The 18,107-nt window shown below is 36.8% G+C and overlaps 2 protein-coding genes across 2 annotated transcripts; both read left to right on the top strand.

Moving 5' to 3' along the window:
- The first annotated feature begins 2,424 nt into the window (after positions 1-2,424).
- Positions 2,425-14,449, top strand: LOC149646261 (uncharacterized). Its single transcript, XM_089850316.1, has 2 exons — positions 2,425-2,464; positions 12,465-14,449. Exons 1-2 carry the CDS (start codon positions 2,425-2,427, stop codon positions 14,447-14,449), a joined length of 2,025 nt encoding a protein of 674 aa, XP_089706442.1.
- A 415-nt stretch (positions 14,450-14,864) lies between these two features.
- On the top strand, positions 14,865-15,365 carry LOC149646262 (uncharacterized). Its single transcript, XM_089850317.1, has one exon. The coding sequence runs from the start codon at positions 14,865-14,867 to the stop codon at positions 15,363-15,365; it is 501 nt and encodes a 166-aa protein (XP_089706443.1).
- The last annotated feature ends 2,742 nt before the right edge of the window (positions 15,366-18,107 follow it).

An 18,107-nucleotide genomic window follows, 5' to 3' on the forward strand; every position in this document is an offset into this window, starting at 1 on the left:
TAACAGGGCAAAGCTCAAAACTCGAGAAAGGAATTTTAATAAAAATAACGCGAGTAGAAGGAATATAAGAGTGTTAAGGGCAGAGATTACGGGAAAAATTATAATTTCTCTACACCGAACGGGAAAAAGACATAACATTACAAGCGTAAAAATGGACACGACATCATGCATTTATAAAAAAGGAAAACTCGCGGTGCTAAAGCTCTTCAAGGATCACCCCGATTTGGTGGAAAAATGCCGCGTGTTCAATGTTGAAAACGCTAGGGAGCAAGACCTCTACACAACTGGAGAAGAAATTTTCCTTAAACTTTACAAAGCAGGAAGAAGTACCAAAACCTTGAACAAACATAGATATTTGCTGTATAATGGTGGCAAAACAAATCTTGAAAAGCGGTTTTGAACTTGCATCTCTACCACCAACATTAGCAGCTGCTCAACAGCATATATTAACATCGTACTTGCAAACTCAAGATTGGTGGGGAAACAAGTTAAACCCAGAGGAATGGGGTTTTGAGATGCAAATATCCAAATTGGAACCAGTTTTTTGCAAGGTTCCACCAGCTCCCGAACATATTTTGAAACTAATCTTTTGTGGATGTAAGGCAACGAACTGCGGCGCGGCATGCACATGTCGCAAATATGGAATGAAATGCTCTGCTATGTGCGGTGAATGTCATGGCGTTTCCTGCTTGAATAATTACAAAGATACATTATCAGAGGATGATATAAGCGATATTTTTGATGATTCATAAACAAATAAAAATTCTAAATGCCCACTCTTATTTTATTTGAAATTAGGAAAACATTTCGTATTTCCAGCCGCAAAATACAAAATTCTCAACACATCGGATATTATTAATGGATAGAACTTTTGTACGGTAAGTAGCAAAGAGTTGAGTCAAACACCAATAGATAGATAATTGGAAGAAATTTCTTTCATAAACTGAGCGTTTTTATGTTGGACCTACCGTTCGGCCGTAAATCGCAAAAAAAGCTAGCTACTCTTCTAAAGCCATGTTCACACTTACACAAGAAACCGATTCGAAGCACTTCAAAACGCTTTCAAAGTGACATGTGAACGGCATAATACGATTTTGGAATATCCAGCAACAAAGCTATTATTATTTGAAAGCGGTTTGAATCACTTCGAGCCGCTTTACCCTGTGCAAGTGTGAACATGGCTTTAAAGCAATTTCGTGCCCCCTACACCATGCAAAACATTTGTATATATGCACGTGCACAAAGATTATAAACCTTCAAAATTACTTAGGCCTAACGTTTATTAGGAAAAAGGCTTTTGTCACATAAATATATGGTAGATTTTATATACAAAGTGATCAAAATCGAATTTGTATCTCAAGAAAAGAATCGTAACATTTGAACGGTAAGTCGCAAAGAGTTGATTCAAAAACCAGTAGATAGATAATTGGAAGACCTTTCTTTCATATATTGAACGTTTTTATGTTGGACCTACCGTTCGGCCGTAAATTGCAAAAAACCAAATTTTCCAAGATGGCGGCCATTTTTGGTGGTCTTCCACCAACCGGAAATCCGGGGAATTTTTTTCCCTTAATAATCACCGCTAGTACTTCCAAATACCGTTGGAATTAGCTTGTTACTAATTTGTTCTACGTCAAATCCTAATTTCCCTGTACTGTGTGAGGTTTATCATTTGACTGAAGTTCAGATATTGCAATTGTCTTAGTTATTTTTATCCATTTAATTCTTAATCAATATTAAATTCAATCAACTGATTTTACTGTTAATCGACCCATTCCCTCTAAATTAATTGAAAAAATTACATATCTACGCTTTTTCAAGAACAATTACATTTTCCGAAAACATTTTATCATGACATTAATTATTTTGAAGGGAGTACGTGTTGAGATGTCAATATTGAATATTTGAAATATTCTACTGACTTTCTAAAAAGAGCAAGTGAACTTTGACATAATTCGAAAGGAAAATGTAAATATTTAATAGTGGATGCCAAACATTTAATTTCGTTAATCGAAGTGCTACATTCCTATTGTCGCCTCTATGAAGAAAAGATTGCACTGCAATTTCCCTCTCCGTGCTTTAGAATTTCTTGGTCATAATTCAGTCTTCATTTGAAACGTCACCACCCCTTTCTACATTGTTGGCGCTACTTGTACACCGGTTACGTATTACGTATAATCATTTTAGTACGCATAAAGACATTTCGGAAAACACACAGGGGCGAGGCCACCATTGGGGTATTCTCCCTCACACCAAGGGTCACCGCCAGACTGTGCCAAAGTTCACTACAGGCAAGAGGCTAGTCAACTCTCACTGCCTATAGCGGTGCTTCTAGGCAAGAGAGAGAGAAGACCTCAATGGTGGCATTACCCCTTTGTTTTAATTATCTGTATGTAATTTCCAAAATGGTCCACTCACTTACAAATGTACACCGATTACACTGACCCAGGTAGCAATTCACCATGTAAGTTACGTGTATTTTGAGTGTTCTCAGTGTATATAACGTGTTAGGGTTTTTCATAAGTGTAAAACACGTGAAGTATACGTTGAATATATCACGTTAATAGAGCTGATGATTTAGGGCGTGTAAAACACGTGGAGTATAGGTGGATAATATCACGTTAATTGTGTTGATTTAGGGAGTGTAAAACACGTGGGTAATAGGTTGAAACTATCACGTTAATTGTGGAGTATATTTAGACGTGTAAAACACGTGGGTAATAGGTTGAAACTATCACGTTAATTGTGGAGTATATTTAGACGTGTAAAACACGTTAAGTTTTGGTTGAACACATCACGTTAATTTGGTGGCGATGTAAAGCGTGTATAACACGTGGAGTATATGTTGAAAATGTCACGTTAATAGAGCTGATGATTTAGGACGTGTAAAACAAGTGGAGTATAGGTGGATAATATCACGTTAATTGTGGTGTTGATTTAGGGAGTGTAAAACACGTGGGGAATAGGTTGAAACTATCACGTTAATTGTGGAGTATATTTAGACGTGTAAAACATGTGGAGTTTTGGTTGAACACATCACGTTAATTTGGTGGCGATGTAAAGCGTGTACAACACGTGGGGTATAGGTTGAAAATATCACGTTAATTTTTGTGATGATTTGTGGGTGTAAAACACGTGGGAAATAGGTTGAAACTATCACGTTAGTTGTGGTGTATATTTAGACGCGTAAAACACGTGCAGTTTTGGTTGAACACGTCACGTTAATTAGGTGGCGATTTAAAGCGGGTACAACACGTGGAGTAAAGATTGAATATACCACGCAATTGTTGGTGATGATTTAAGGCGTGTAAAACACGTGGGGAATAGGTTGAAACTATCACATTAATTGTGGTGTATATTTAGACGTGTAAAATACGTGGAGTTTTGGTTGAACTCATCACGTTAATTTTTGTTGGGGATTTAAAGCGTTTAACACACGTGGAGAATTGGTGGAAAATATCACACGAAGTTTGGTGGTGATTTAGGCCGTTTAATACACGTGAACATGAAGTTGAATTTAACAGTTACTCAATATGCCTAAATCATGTGACAATGAGGTTGAAAAGAACAAGATATTTGTACGTGTGATTGAAGTTGATTCTAACAAAGTAGTTGAAATATATACTATTTCTAATATATGAAATTATTTGTTAATTTATAGTATCACAATGTATTTAACTTTAAACTTATAGTAAATTTTCCACACATACAATTACAATTGTATTAATATAATTTTTAGAAGTAAAGCACAGGTGATATGTATGGGTACAATTAAATAAGTGATTATTGTATAGACTTCATCGTTGTTAAGACCGACCGTCATTCACAGCAAGTTGTTGAAGCCCACATTTTCATTCTCCAAAATAGCAATGACACCTACCATCTAGTAACGTTTCTATTGACATTTTCCCTGGAGTATTATTTAAGGATTAAAAATTAACGTTGCCTTATAAGTACTTTAAAATACAGCTACGTCTCCTTCTGTATAGTGCTCCTAAAAATAGGTAGGGTGTTCGGCCGTTAGCTTTTTTAAATCTTTCATTTTAAATCGAGATCTAAAAAATATTAGACCTCCTTATCTATCGCAATGTTTTAACCATTTGGTTTTCGGTCGGCTAGCTGGAGGTTAGTTTCCAGCTTTGCGTTTAAAATTTAACCTGGATAAATTTTGGACTTCAACATTTAACTGTTAAATTTTGATGTGCCATTCATTTTCACGCCTTTTAAGTTAATCTTATGATATTTATTAGTAACAACAACCTGATCTTCACTGTTGGTTAACGTGAATAAGACGGTGCTTAGAGGTGACATGGAATGGGTATTTTACACGTTCATAATTAAGTTAACCGTACACCGCTTCTAGACGTGTAAATCACGAGTTTTGGGTACCTGGGAATCGTTGGGTAGACTTTCTATCCACGTAAATTGCACGTTACGAACACTAAATTACCTTACATTATTTTCACGTTAATTTTGAGTGCAAATATTGTTTACATATTTATTAAAAACAACGTGATCTTCACTGTTGGCTAACTTGAATAAGATGGTGTTTTAGGTGACATGGTATGGGTGTTTTACACGTTCATAATTAGGCTTACCGTACACCGCTTTTAGACGTGTAAATAACGGGTTTTAGGTACCCGAGAAACGTTGGCTACACGTGCTACCCACGTAAATTGCACGTTACGAACATTTAATTACCTTACATTATTTTCACGTGAATTTTGAGTGCAAATATTGTTTACATATTTAATAAAAACAACGTGATCTTCACTGTTTGTTAACGTTAATAAGACGGTGTTTAGAGGTGACATGGTATGGGTGTTTTACACGTTCATAATTAGGTTTACCGTACACCCCTTTTAGACGTGTAAATCACGGGTTTTGGGTACCCGAGAAACGTTGGGTACACGTGCTACCCACGTTAATTGCACGTTACGAACATTTAACTACCTTACATTATTTTCACGTGAATTTTGAGTGCAAACATTGTTTACATATTTAATAAAAACAACGTGATCTTCACTATTTGTTAACGTGAATAAGACGGTGTTTAGAGGTGACATGGTATGGGTTTTTTACACGTTTATAATTAGCTTTACCGTACACCGCTTTTAGACGTGTAAATCACGGGTTTTTGCAACCTGGGGAGTGATCGGTCCTTCAGGCGCTAGCGAGTGTCAAGCCACAACCGTAATCATTCATTTACACGAATGTTTTATAGTTTTAGGTTATTAAGGAGAGTCATGTACCGTTCACTAATGTGAAAAGGTTTCGAACTATGTGATAATATTGGCTGAGTGTGTTAAGACGGCTCAGATGACCCATACACTGGAACCACTTACTAAAAGAAACCACACAGGATAAGCGTTGTTGCTTTGTCTTATGAGGACGACATTAGTTTATAAATAAGTTTGAGCAAAATAAGTTATTTATCATAATTTTTTGAACATCAGTCTTCTCAGAAACTTACTACAGATTTAAACTTTTTTGGTGCAAACTTCAAAATTTGTCAAGCCAGCCTTAATTAAAACAAGTTAGTAATCGTCGACACGAAATCCCTTCAAAATAATTAATTTCATGATAAAATGTTTTCGGAAAATGTAATTGTCCTTGAAAAAGCGTAGATATGTAATTTTTTCAATTAATTTAGAGGAAATGGATCGATTAACAGTAAAATCAGTTGATTGAATTTAATATTGATTAAGGATTAAATGGATAAAAATAACTAAAATAATTGCAATATCTGAACTTCAGTCAAATGATAAACCTCACACATATCGTTTGTTTTTTCGGCCTTGGTCTAAACCAAGACTTTTTTTATAATATCTGTCACTTCTGTCTTAATGTAATTAAAATTTTAATAGTTTTATTTTTGCTTTACCGTCATACATTTGGGGTTGATCTATTTCTAATTGCTTAAAGAAGTACTTAATTATCGTTAATTACATTAAACTTATATCCAATAACATTGATTTTCATAAGCATATAATGTTGTACTTTATTTATGAAAGAAGTTTAACAAGATGGCCCCGGCCAAATTAGAGCCCCATCGTTCGTAAGGTTCCATCTATCGTGAACATTCTATCTTTGGAATAGGTATTAGTTACCCTTAATCCCCATACATTTTAAATCATCAATAAATCCCTAACACATTTAAAAGCATCAATAAAAATCGCCAATGAAAGAAAATCTTCATTAGTGAATAGCCCCTCGACGCGTTGCTTTTAACAGCGCTAAAATGATTGCTTGGAACCACTAAATAATCCCAATGCCTTTTAAAATTGGCAATGACTTTTTGTACATCAAACGATGTGGCTAAAAAACAGATAGTTATAGTGATTATCCACTCGATGAGTTTACAACATAGAATCTTTTAGATTTATAACATGGACTTATGCCCAGAAGCATTTGAAAGAGAGAATTCGGTAAAACACCCAACTTGAGTTCTTTCTTTGTGTAAACCCCGAACCTTTTATTCTATAGAAAGTTGTTCGGATTCTTAGAATATTCATGGCTTAAAGTGTGACAAATTTTAAAGAGAGAATGAAATCTCTCATTTACGGTAAGGCAATATGACAAATTGTGGTGTTCATAAAAGATATACATATATTACTGTATGTTCATTAATATTTTCACACTGCATCCGCATTGAACTATTATAGATAAATTATCAGCCTTTCCACCTTTAAAATCACCAATGAATGAAAAATATCACCTAAACACAATTTATCCCTTTTCACTCTAAGTGCGTTCATTCATATGTGCATAGTGCATTCGTAATGCATTGTTATAGAGAAATCATAATCGCCACCCTTTGAAAATCAAAAATGCCTCTTTTCACTCTCCCTTAAAAAAGACGAACGATACTTCTTCTTCTTCAGACCAAGCCAAACTAATACCCCCATCGTTAGATGTACATCAAACGATGTGGCTAAAAACGACGGTATTTGAAATATGGAAGAAAAATATTTGTTTCGTACACTGTATACACATACAGTGTTGTCGAGACCAGACCAACAGCTTCCTTTATGTAAAACCCGAATTACTGCCACGGGTGATGTCATACTAAATTATACAGGGTGTAAATAAATGTTTAGAATTCATGTTTTATTGTATGCAAGTGACAACGAGCGAGAAGGTAAAAAAGAATACTGGAGAATATGCCTGAATGCAACAAAATATTTTAAAGCACAGTCCTACGATTAGTCTTAGAACCTGGGCCTCAAATTGCAACCTCTAAACTGTTTGGTAAACAGCTCAACCTAAATATTCGAATTGTCTACCATTGTGGTTGAGGCCCTCTTCCAGACGGACTGTCCATGTCTTGCAAACAGTAAACTCATGACGCATGGTAAGACTAATGGTATTGCCGTCTTAGGAAATCCTCGTCCGTTATGGCTTGATGTAGGGGGGTATGATAATGCCCTTGTAAACTGGCACGAACAGTAGAATGGCTTAGTGCAACTTCTTGTTCCACCGCTCTATACTAGCATGAGATTGGCTTGAAAACTTTCTACGACGTCAAAGTCTCTATCCTCATTACAGACTATACAGTCTCTTCTACGTTCACGATCTTGCACTACCGAAATCACGAAGGTGCTCGCACCCGAATTCTGTCGGTGTGGAGACCGTTCGGCATAGCGCACTGCCTTTAGGTGAACGTTACCGCGACCTTCACCCAAAATAAACGTGCTGTCCAATTTGTCCTGGTTAGAACAGGTTGGCATTTTGCTAGGAAACGAGACTAAATACTGTAATTCTACTACTTAGCTGCGACACTGAAAGACCCTGTATATCAAAAGAGACCGGAAGTTCCTCAAAGTTGAGTTTTCAATGATTGCCAGCTTGGGCAGGTCATGGTGTGTATAATGGTGAAGGTCGTTATAACGTTCGACACGTGACACCGCGGTATGTTTGGTCCTCCAATGTCCTGACCCGATAGGTCCAAACAATAACCATCCTGGTTTTTCGGCTCAGTGTTGCGGTATTGCCGGTCCCATTAGAAATACAAGATCTGTAGTGTTACAATTGTAACAATACGCCTGTTAAAAAGGCACAAATACTGTAAAAAAAACCATTGTAATAATGGTTGGCCAATTTTTAAACACCCCTAACCTTAAACTTTGGACAAAATAAGGAAAACAAAGGTTTCTTTTGGAATAACTTTGAAGAAGGTCCGAGTTGTCTGTGGAACCCAGAAAAAAGGCCGTAGTGAAAAGTAATCGTCGTTACGTAGCAGTTAGGATCGAATTTAATTAGTCTCGTCTCTTAGCAAACCAGGGCAAATTGAACATGATGTTTACGAGGATTACCCAAGACGGCAAAACCTTTGCGTGAACTAATTGAAGCCGTTCCATTATTTTTTAGAAAGGTACTGTTCTCTGACGAGGCTATTTAGGGATTGTACCTTAAACCTTCATAGCGTGCATTTTTGGGTGGGCATTCTTGGAAACCAAATTATCGGACCCTTTTACTTGATAAGAAAATCTCTGAAGGCATTTACTTGGAATTCCTGCGTCATGAGTTCGTTGCTTGTAAAGTTATTGCAACACATGGACAGATGAAGAGTGCGTGCACCACAATGGTAATCACGTTGAACATTTACGTTGACGTTGACGTGTACCAAACATATTAGAGGTTGTAATTTGAGGCCCAAATTCCAAGACTTATCGTAAGACTGTGCTTTAAAATTTTCTGTTGCTCCCCCCAGGTGATATTTCTGAAAAAGAAAATTTATTGAATTAGGGATAGCGAGAGATGGCTAGCGATGTGGCTTAGTTATGGGCTAGACGTCCTTGTTTTATTGGCAACATTATTACATTGAATGTTGCCAGATTAAATTGTTGCTGGTGAACTATGTTAACTATATATTAAAATTTAAATGGAAAAGTTACATTTTGACACATTCCTTACCCTAAAATTTTGTATTTGGAGCCTGTTAATGCATTATAGTGATAATGTAATTAATTTTAGTGTTAAATAGGAAAACATTTAGGCTGAATGAACAACTCGCGTAGTTTAATCTTATTTTGTTATTTCAGTTAAGGGTTATCTAAAGTTACCCAAAAAACCTATTGTTTCGATTAATTTCACGTTAAATATGGTTATTAAGTTGTAATTAACGGCTTATCTTCTTTCACTAGTGTTATTTCATTTTATTATACGAGTTTGAAACAAGAAATTCTCCCTAACTGCAAACTTTAGAGGAGTGACTGTTTGACTCTTGCGGAACAATGACTATTTTGCCCCAATATTTTCTCTCTTTTAAAAATGGGAAAAATGCTTTTAAATGACAATTTAATTAATCGTAAGAATTAAACAGGAAAATGAAGGCTGGGTGAAAGATAAGTGTAGTTTTAATTTTAATTTGTTAGTTTAATTATAAGGTATCCATGAATTTACCCAAAACATTCGTGTTTTGGGTTAATTTCACGTTAATTATACTTGATTAAGTTTAATTTAACGGCTAATCTTTTTTATCTAGTGTGGATTTAGTTTATAATACAAGTTTCAATAAAATATTAACTTTAATTGCAATTACCCTAAAATTTTAATGTATGCGCTTTTGATGTATTTTAGCGATCATTAATATGATCATTAATTTGAAAGTGAAAAAAGCAAACTACTGTGCCTGTACGAAAAACTTGTGATGTTTTAATCTTAATTTGAGCGTGGTTCGTTAGAGTGGATTGAGCTTAAAATCTATTTGAATTTTTTACCCTAATTGCCTTGTTTAGTGCAGTTTAATATTTTTTCCACATATTCAGTTTTTAACCCAAAACTTTTGAATTTCGCGGCAATTAATGTACTTAAAAGATAGTTTAATTGAGTTAAAATTAACGTAGGACTGTGTTTTGGCAGTGTGCATTTAGGTTATAAAATTAGTTTAAATGTGTACTTCACCTTAATTGCAATTTTTAGTGGAGTTTTCGATTCTCATTTTACGCTAAGTTTTGAATTTCGCGCCTATTATGGTACTTTGGAGATAATTTAAATTAGGTTAAGTGTGAAAGAGAAAACATGGGGCTTTACCACGGGCTAGGGTAGATACAATCCTAATCAAGAACATCATTTAAGAGTTATCTGAGTTTTCATCCAAAAAAATGTATATTTTGGTTTAATTTCACGTTAATTTCAATTAATTGCGTTGAAATTAACGTGTCGTCAGTGCTCATTAATCTTATAAAATGACTATTAATAAATAATTCACCTTAACTTTAGAGGAGCTTTTTATTATTTCCAACACATTGCGTTCAATTTTTATCATATCCTGTGCTAGGTTTGTGGTAACATAAAGATTATCTATACAAAATGTTAATGAATGATGTTATTCTATAGTTTAGCTTGAATACCAGTAATTAAATCAAATACCTATACAATTCATAACAATTTAAACCAATAAACAAACGGCAATGTGGACTGTGGAAATAGCAAACAACGTAACCCTGCGTTTCCAACGTGTAGTACAGTCATTTTAGCCCAAAAATAGAGGGAACCCGCAACAAATTGAAACAAAGCTGAAAATTTCAGATCTTATAGATTTTTGGGCGCTCTTTAACGTGGTGTGGTCTCCCACACTCTCCCATTGGAGGAATTTCCGCCATATTGGAAAATAGCGGACAAAATCGAGAAAACGTTTAATAACTCCGGTCCTACTTAACCGATTAACACGTAATTAGGCTTCAATTGTAGATCACCTTCAAACACATAATTCACCTCTTAAGATATTTTGTCCTACAACTAACCGGAAGTTCACAATCTGACTCTGAAGATTAGCCTCATATAAAAATGGGAATTTAAAGCATTTTATGGTTTCTATATTCAGAATACATTTCCAAAATCGAGAAAAAGTTTAATAACTCTCGTTCTACTAGCCCGATTAACATGTTATTAGGCTTCAATTGTAGATTACTTTCAAACACATAATTCATCCAAAAGATATGTTGTCCTATAACTAACCGGAAGTTCACAATCCAGCCTGGAAGGTAAGGCAAATCTAACTTTTGAGTATTTCGAAATGGTTTCAAGCGAAATAAATGCAAAGAGGGTTTTAAACCTAAAATATATTATTCCCACTATATTTTTACCTCTATAAGTGACGATGACGTCACGGAGAGGTATTATACTGGACGTGTGTGTGGGGGGGGGGTGTCTGTCCCAATTACAGGGCTTCAACCAAAGGTTCGTGCAATTGCGGATTTCTTATCATTTATTGTGAATCAATCGCCTTATATACCCTAAATTTCCAAAAATTGTTAAAGAGGCATACGCTATAATCCAAACGTCAACAATAGCTATGTTTAAAATTATTCTAGGAATTAAGTTTCTTAAAACGACTTCAGTAGAATTACGTTAAACTACTGACGACTAAAGTAATTAATATCAGTTATATTTTCTTAATTATTTAAGAATAACCTCTTAATTGCGTCTCGTATCGGAGAGGTTTATTTTGGTTTACCAACTTGTATATTAGTATATTTATCAATATTGGTTAAGCTTAAGTTTAATCATAGTCCTCTACTTGAGGTTGAGCCTCAAAATCTCTATGTTCATTTGAACAAGATACTCCCTTGCATTGTCTACAAATTGAAGAACAGACTGGACCAGTTTTGCCGCATTCATATTGCAAGTCACAGACTTCCTTGCATTTACGAGGGATCATCTGCAGAAGCTCAGCTGGAGCAGGTTGTAGAGTGGTAACGATTGGTTTCAGTTCAGATCCTACTTGTCTCCAACCCCATTCTCTAGCATTTAGGCTGCTTCCAAGCCACGTTTGAACTTTGCGATAAACTCTATTTGAATACTGCTTTGCTGCCGCACTTGTTGGTGGAAGAGAAGCTAATTCAAAAGCTCAATTTCATAATCTTCATTTAAAGTATACACTTGGTTATGTCAACTTTGTTTCACACGCTTTAACTCAACTTTAGCCGTATTGACAAGTGTGGGCGAACAATGGTATATATTAAAACATTAAGTTTTATGATGGTACAAAGGCTGTTTTACCCTCTCCCGTACTATACATTATAGCTCCGGTCAGAAAAGAAACAAAATTTGTCAGTAATAGGAACTATATGTTTAATTTTGGAAACGTATTCTGAAAATAGAAACCATAAATGCTTTAAATCCCCATTTTTTATATGAGGCTAATCTTAAGGGTCAGATTGTGAACTTCCGGTTAGTTGTAGGACAAAATATCTTAAGAGGTGAATTATGTGTTTGAAGGTGATCTACAATTGAAGCTTAATTACGTGTTAATCGGTTAAGTAGAACCGGAGTTATAAAACCTTTTCTCGATTTTGTCCTCCATTTTCCAATATGGCGGAAATTCCTCCAATGGGAGAGTGTGGGAGACCACACCACGTTAAAGAGGACCCAAAAATCTATAAGATCTGAAATTTTCAGCTTTGTTTCAATTTGTTGCGGGTTAAAACCTATTTTTCCTGTACTATATTTGGATTTAGTCCAAGATGGAAGAGTCGTGCGAAAACCGGGGGTTCCTGGAGCTTTCAACACCATTTTTGGATGGGCAATAACTGGTCCTATGGGAAGTCCGGATACAACCATAATTGCGGCTCCAATCCAAGTAAATCATTGTCATCTCGAAAGCCAACTCGCCAAATTCTGGGAACTGGAAGAGGTCGGAGCTGGACGAATCCTTACGTCAGCTGAAAAACGCTGTGAGGCTATCTTTCAAACCACCTATGATCGAGATTCCTCGGGAAGATACATAGTAAAGTTGCCTATCAAGGACACTGAACAGAGGCTTGGAGAATCAAGGACCATAGCACTCCGAAGATTTCTAAACCTAGAGCGAAGATTACAATCGACTCCGGAACTGTACGACCAGTACAAGAAATTCATGGAAGAATACCTTTCATTAAAGCACATGGAACTCGTACCCCCAGAAGATCTTTACACGAAAAACTCTTATTACCTACCACATCATTCGGTCATCAAGGAATCAAGTACAACAACGAAGGTTCGAGTGGTCTTTGACGGATCAGCCAAGGCATCGAACGGAATATCCTTGAACGACATGCTACTTGTTGGCCCAAAACTACAAGATGACCTTGTAAATCTATTGATACGCTTCAGAACTTACGCCGTTGCCTTGACTGCCGATATAGAGAAAATGTATCGTCAAGTCCTGATTAGTCCAGAAGACACCAACTATCAACGAATTCTTTGGAGACGAGTGAAGGAAGATCCTATTCAAGATTGTCGTCTGCTGACGGTGACCTGCGGAACTGCCTCAGCACCATATCTAGCTACAAGGGTATTAAAGCAATTATCTAAGGACGTGAAAACAAAGTATCCACTGGCTTCTAAGTCATTGGATCGCGACTTCTACATGGACGACCTCTTATCCGGTGCCAATGATACAAATGCAGCGCTGGAATTACAAAGGGAATTACATCGAGCCACAAATGAAGCCGGATTACCGTTAAGAAACTGGGCGTCAAACGACTCAGCCGTCCTGGAAGCGTTACCATCAGAGTACCGCGAGCTTACTGTTCCCTTGAACATCAACAACGCTGAATCGATCCAAACATTGGGGTTACAATGGACTCCTGCTACTGACGTGCTGTCATTTTCCGTCAAGTCTCCAAGAATGAGAACCAAGATCACAAAACGTTCCATCTTATCGGACACGGCAAGGGTGTTTGATCCGTTAGGATTAGTATCGCCAGTCATAATTAGAGCTAAAATCCTTCTTCAAGAGATGTGGCAAATCAAGGCTAATTGGGATGAAGAATTACCAATGGATATGGTTAACAATTGGCACTCCTTCCGTGAAGACTTGCGAGAAATCGAAAAACTGCAGATCAAACGATTTATCAGTCAACCACAAGTGAAGCTTTCAAGTATCCATGGATTTTGCGACGCATCAGAAAGAGCATACGCGGCAGCCGTGTATCTGAAAACTATCAACAACGCTGGACAAACCAACATTCAACTCGTGGTCGCTAATACTAAGGTCGCTCCACTTAAGAAAACTACCTTACAGAGGCTGGAACTATGTGCTACTGTCTTACTTACAAGACTCATTAAGCTAGTTCAAACATCTCTGGAAGTTGCCATACCGGTAATTCACGCTTGGAGTGATAGCCAAATTGTTCTATCATGGTTGTCATCTCCTCCTCAACGTTGGAAGACTTTCGTGGCGAACAGAGTTTCGGAAGTCCAAGACGCTCAACCAGTAATCCATTGGCACCATGTATCTGGTCAATGCAATCCCGCTGACTGTGCATCCCGCGGTATTAACGCTTCTCAACTATTACATCATCCGTTATGGTGGCAAGGACCAGAATGGCTACGAAATGAATCCTATAATACGACCGAGTCTTTGATCGAGCCAGCTGAATGTCGCATTGAAGAAAGGACCACCACTACCATTGTAAACCACTGCAAACTGGACCAGAGTCTACTCATGAAGTACTCTTAACTCAATACGTTACTGCACGTCACAGCATATCTACAACGATTTGACGAAAAATGAACGCGATATGGCGTTAAACCACTGGATAAGAGTTGTCCAACTTGAAAACTTTGGGGACGAGAAACGGCTGCTAGAGAGTCAGCAAACCCTTCCATCTAATAGCAAAATTTTATCACTCACACCCTTTGTAGACCAGACAGGCATCTTGAGAGTTGGTGGACGGCTGCGGCACGCAAAGGTCTCCATAGATCAGAAGCATCCAGTAATTCTGCCTTGAAGAAGCAAACTCACAGACCTCATCATTAACCACGAGCACATCAAGACCTTTCATGTAGGCGCTCAACTAATGCTAGCCTCGCTACAATCAAAATATTGGATCGTGGGTGCTCGTGACGCAGTCCGTTTTCATGTCAAGCGCTGTATGAAATGTATCCGACAACAAGCTAAAACTGTCTCTCAACTAATGGGTGATTTACCAGCGGCTAGAGTAAATCCGGGAAGAGCCTTTCTCAAATGCGTAGTCGACTATGCCGGACCGTTCCATCTTAAGGTTATGAAGGGCCGAGGGTGTAAAGCATTCAAGGGTTACATTGCTGTATTCGCCTGTTTCACGACACGAGCCCTACACCTCGAACTGGTTAGCGACATGTCAACAGATGCCTTCATCGCTGCATTGAAACGATTTGTCTCTCGTCGAGGCAAATGTACTGATATCTATAGTGACTGTGGGTCAAACTTCATTGGAGCAAGTAGAGAACTGAAGGATTTCCTAACGACCATCTCGAACACAACGAAGAATCAAACGGTAACAAGGTGGATGATTGACGAAGAAATTACCTGGCACTTCAACCCTCCAGCGGCACCTCACTTCGGCGGCCTCTGGGAAGCAGGGGTGAAATCAGTGAAGTACCACATGAAATGAGTCATTGGCGAAACCCGACTGACCTTCGAAGAGATGCAGACGCTTTTATGTCAAATCGAAGCCTGCCTCAATTCAAGACCCCTTAACACCTATGTCATCCGAGCCCACGGATCTTACTGCACTTACACCGGGTCACTTTCTAATCGGAACCGCACTAACAGCTATACCGGAACTAGACCTTACATCAGCAAAGATCAACCGACTCTCCAGGTGGCAATTAGGCCAACAGCTTGTACAACATTTCTGGAGGCGTTGGTAGTCCGAATACTTATCCAGATTGCAGCAGCGACCGAAATGGCTTAAACCGACCCGTAATTTACAACCTGGAGATCTCGTGCTGCTGAAGGAAGAACTCCCACCAACCAAATGGAAAATGGGCCGTGTGACTGAAGTACACAAAGGGGATGACGATTTGGTGCGTGTAGTGACAGTCAAAACTGCTGATACAGAACCCAAACGGCCTGTCGTAAAATTATGTTTATTGCCCTTAAACCCTTAATAATACTTAGTTTAAAATTAAAATCTGTCATTTCAAGGGGGCCGGAATGTTCAATATTAGTAATGTTTCAGAAACATAGTTAAAAAAACAGTAATCTAGCATGTAATTTTTACTCTTATCTGTATCATAATTTTAGACTTAAACTATTTTAATGTTAATATTAGCGAAATTGTAGGCCAAAACTGTGTATATAAATTAGCTTAACTGGATGATTTTTTGGCACTCTTGTAACAACACTTGATTAAGTATCATGTTTTTAACCTAACGGAATCAAATAAATGATGAACTCAAGTTAATGAAATTACGCTCTTTTAATCTCCCATCTGACCACAGAAACAGTAATCAATAATCTACCTTAATTACCTGTAATCGGTAATCTAGCTATACCTATAATCTGTAATGGGTAATCTAGCTTAATTATTTGTAATCGGTAATCTAGCTTAATTACCTGTAATCGGTAATATAGCTTAATTACATGTAATCGGTATCTACGTTTATTACCTGTAATCGGTAATCTAGTTCAATTACCTGTAATCGGTAATCTTGCTATACCTGTAATCTGTAATGGGTAATCGATCTTAATTACCTGTAATCGGTAATCTAGCTTAATTACATTTAATCGGTATCTACCTTAATTATCTGTAATCGGTAATCTAGTTCAACTACCTGTAATCGGTAATCTAGTTCAATTACCTGTAATCGTTAATCTAGCTTAATAACCTGTAATCGGTAATCTAGCTATAGAGCTATTTCAGAGGGGGTAATGACTACGTCACCAATGCTATTTGCCCATAGAGAAAACCCCCATAAAATGGCCGCCCTACACTCAAAGGCAGGCCCAATTTTCGTAGCAGACGAAATTTTTCCCCCACTGAAATAGCTCTATACTTGTAATCTGTAATGGGTAATCGAGCTTAATTATTTGTAATCGGTAATCTAGCTTAATTACCTGTAATCACTAATCTAGCTTAATTACATGTAATCGGTATCTACCTTAATTACCTGTAATCGGTAATCTAGTTCAATTACCTGTAATCGTTAATCTAGCTTAATTACCTGTAATCGGTAATCTAGCTTAATTACATGTAATCGGTATCTACCTTAATTACCTGTAATCGGTAATCTAGTTCAATTACCTGTAATCGTTAATCTAGCTTAATTATCTGTAATCGGTAATCTAGCTATGCCTGTAATCTGTAATGGGTAATCTAGCTATACCTGTAATCTGTAATGGGTAATCTAGCTATACCTGTAATCTGTAATGGGTAATCTAGCTTAATTACCTGTAATCTGTAATGGGTAATCTAGCTATGCCTGTAATCTGTAATGGGTAATCTAGCTATGCCTGTAATCTGTAATGGGTAATCTAGCTATACCTGTAATCTGTAATGGGTAATCTAGCTATACCTGTAATCTGTAATGGGTAGTCTAGCTATACCTGTGATCTGTAATGGGTAATCTAGCTTAATTATTTGTAATCGGTAATCTAGCTTAATTACATGTAATCGGTAATCTAGTTTAATAACCTTGAATTGTTACTATCCCTACTTATTGGAACGGCTTCAGTTTCGAAACTATCAGCAAAATCGATTAGTTACCACAAAAATTATTTGTTAAATTCTAATTCCTTCCTTAAAAGTGTTTAATATTTCAATTCTAAGTGAGAGACGATAAGACTTCATACTGACTATAATGTATAAGGGTGGTTTTTTAATTGGATATAACTTTTTCTCTATCGTACTATATAACTGTTTTGAAAAAATTCCACTGAGCTACAGTTTGGGCCCTCAATATGTGCTTAAAATTTCACAGAGATTCATTGAATAGTTCATTTAATAAAAAATAAAGTTGCAAAGGGTGGTTTTCATTTCCATAAACATTTTAAGACATTTTGACGAAAAACAGGAAATTTTTCAATAGAAATAACATGGGAAAATATTTTACAAATAACCATTTTGTGGAAGCCGTTATGCAATAACTATACGTTTGATTGACTTGAAAACGGTTTAAAACGAAAGTCTCATATTTAGATTTTCCGCTTTCCAAGTTTTATTTATTAAATTTAAGTTTAAGCATGATAATTTTAAAATTTCAAAACCATTCCAATCTCCGATATTTTAGCATGGATAATTCAGTTTATGATGTTAGTACGTTTAAACCTATTTGATTCTATTTTCGTGGTGATAGAAAAACAAAAGGTACCTGCGCTTGTGTGAGCTAACAAGTTAAGTTGGAAAAGGACC

The sequence above is a fragment of the Phalangium opilio genome, unplaced genomic scaffold (assembly GCF_054372755.1).
Source record: "Phalangium opilio isolate 3A_F unplaced genomic scaffold, DU_Popi_V2 ptg000089l_1, whole genome shotgun sequence".
NCBI lineage: Eukaryota > Metazoa > Arthropoda > Arachnida > Opiliones > Phalangiidae > Phalangium > Phalangium opilio.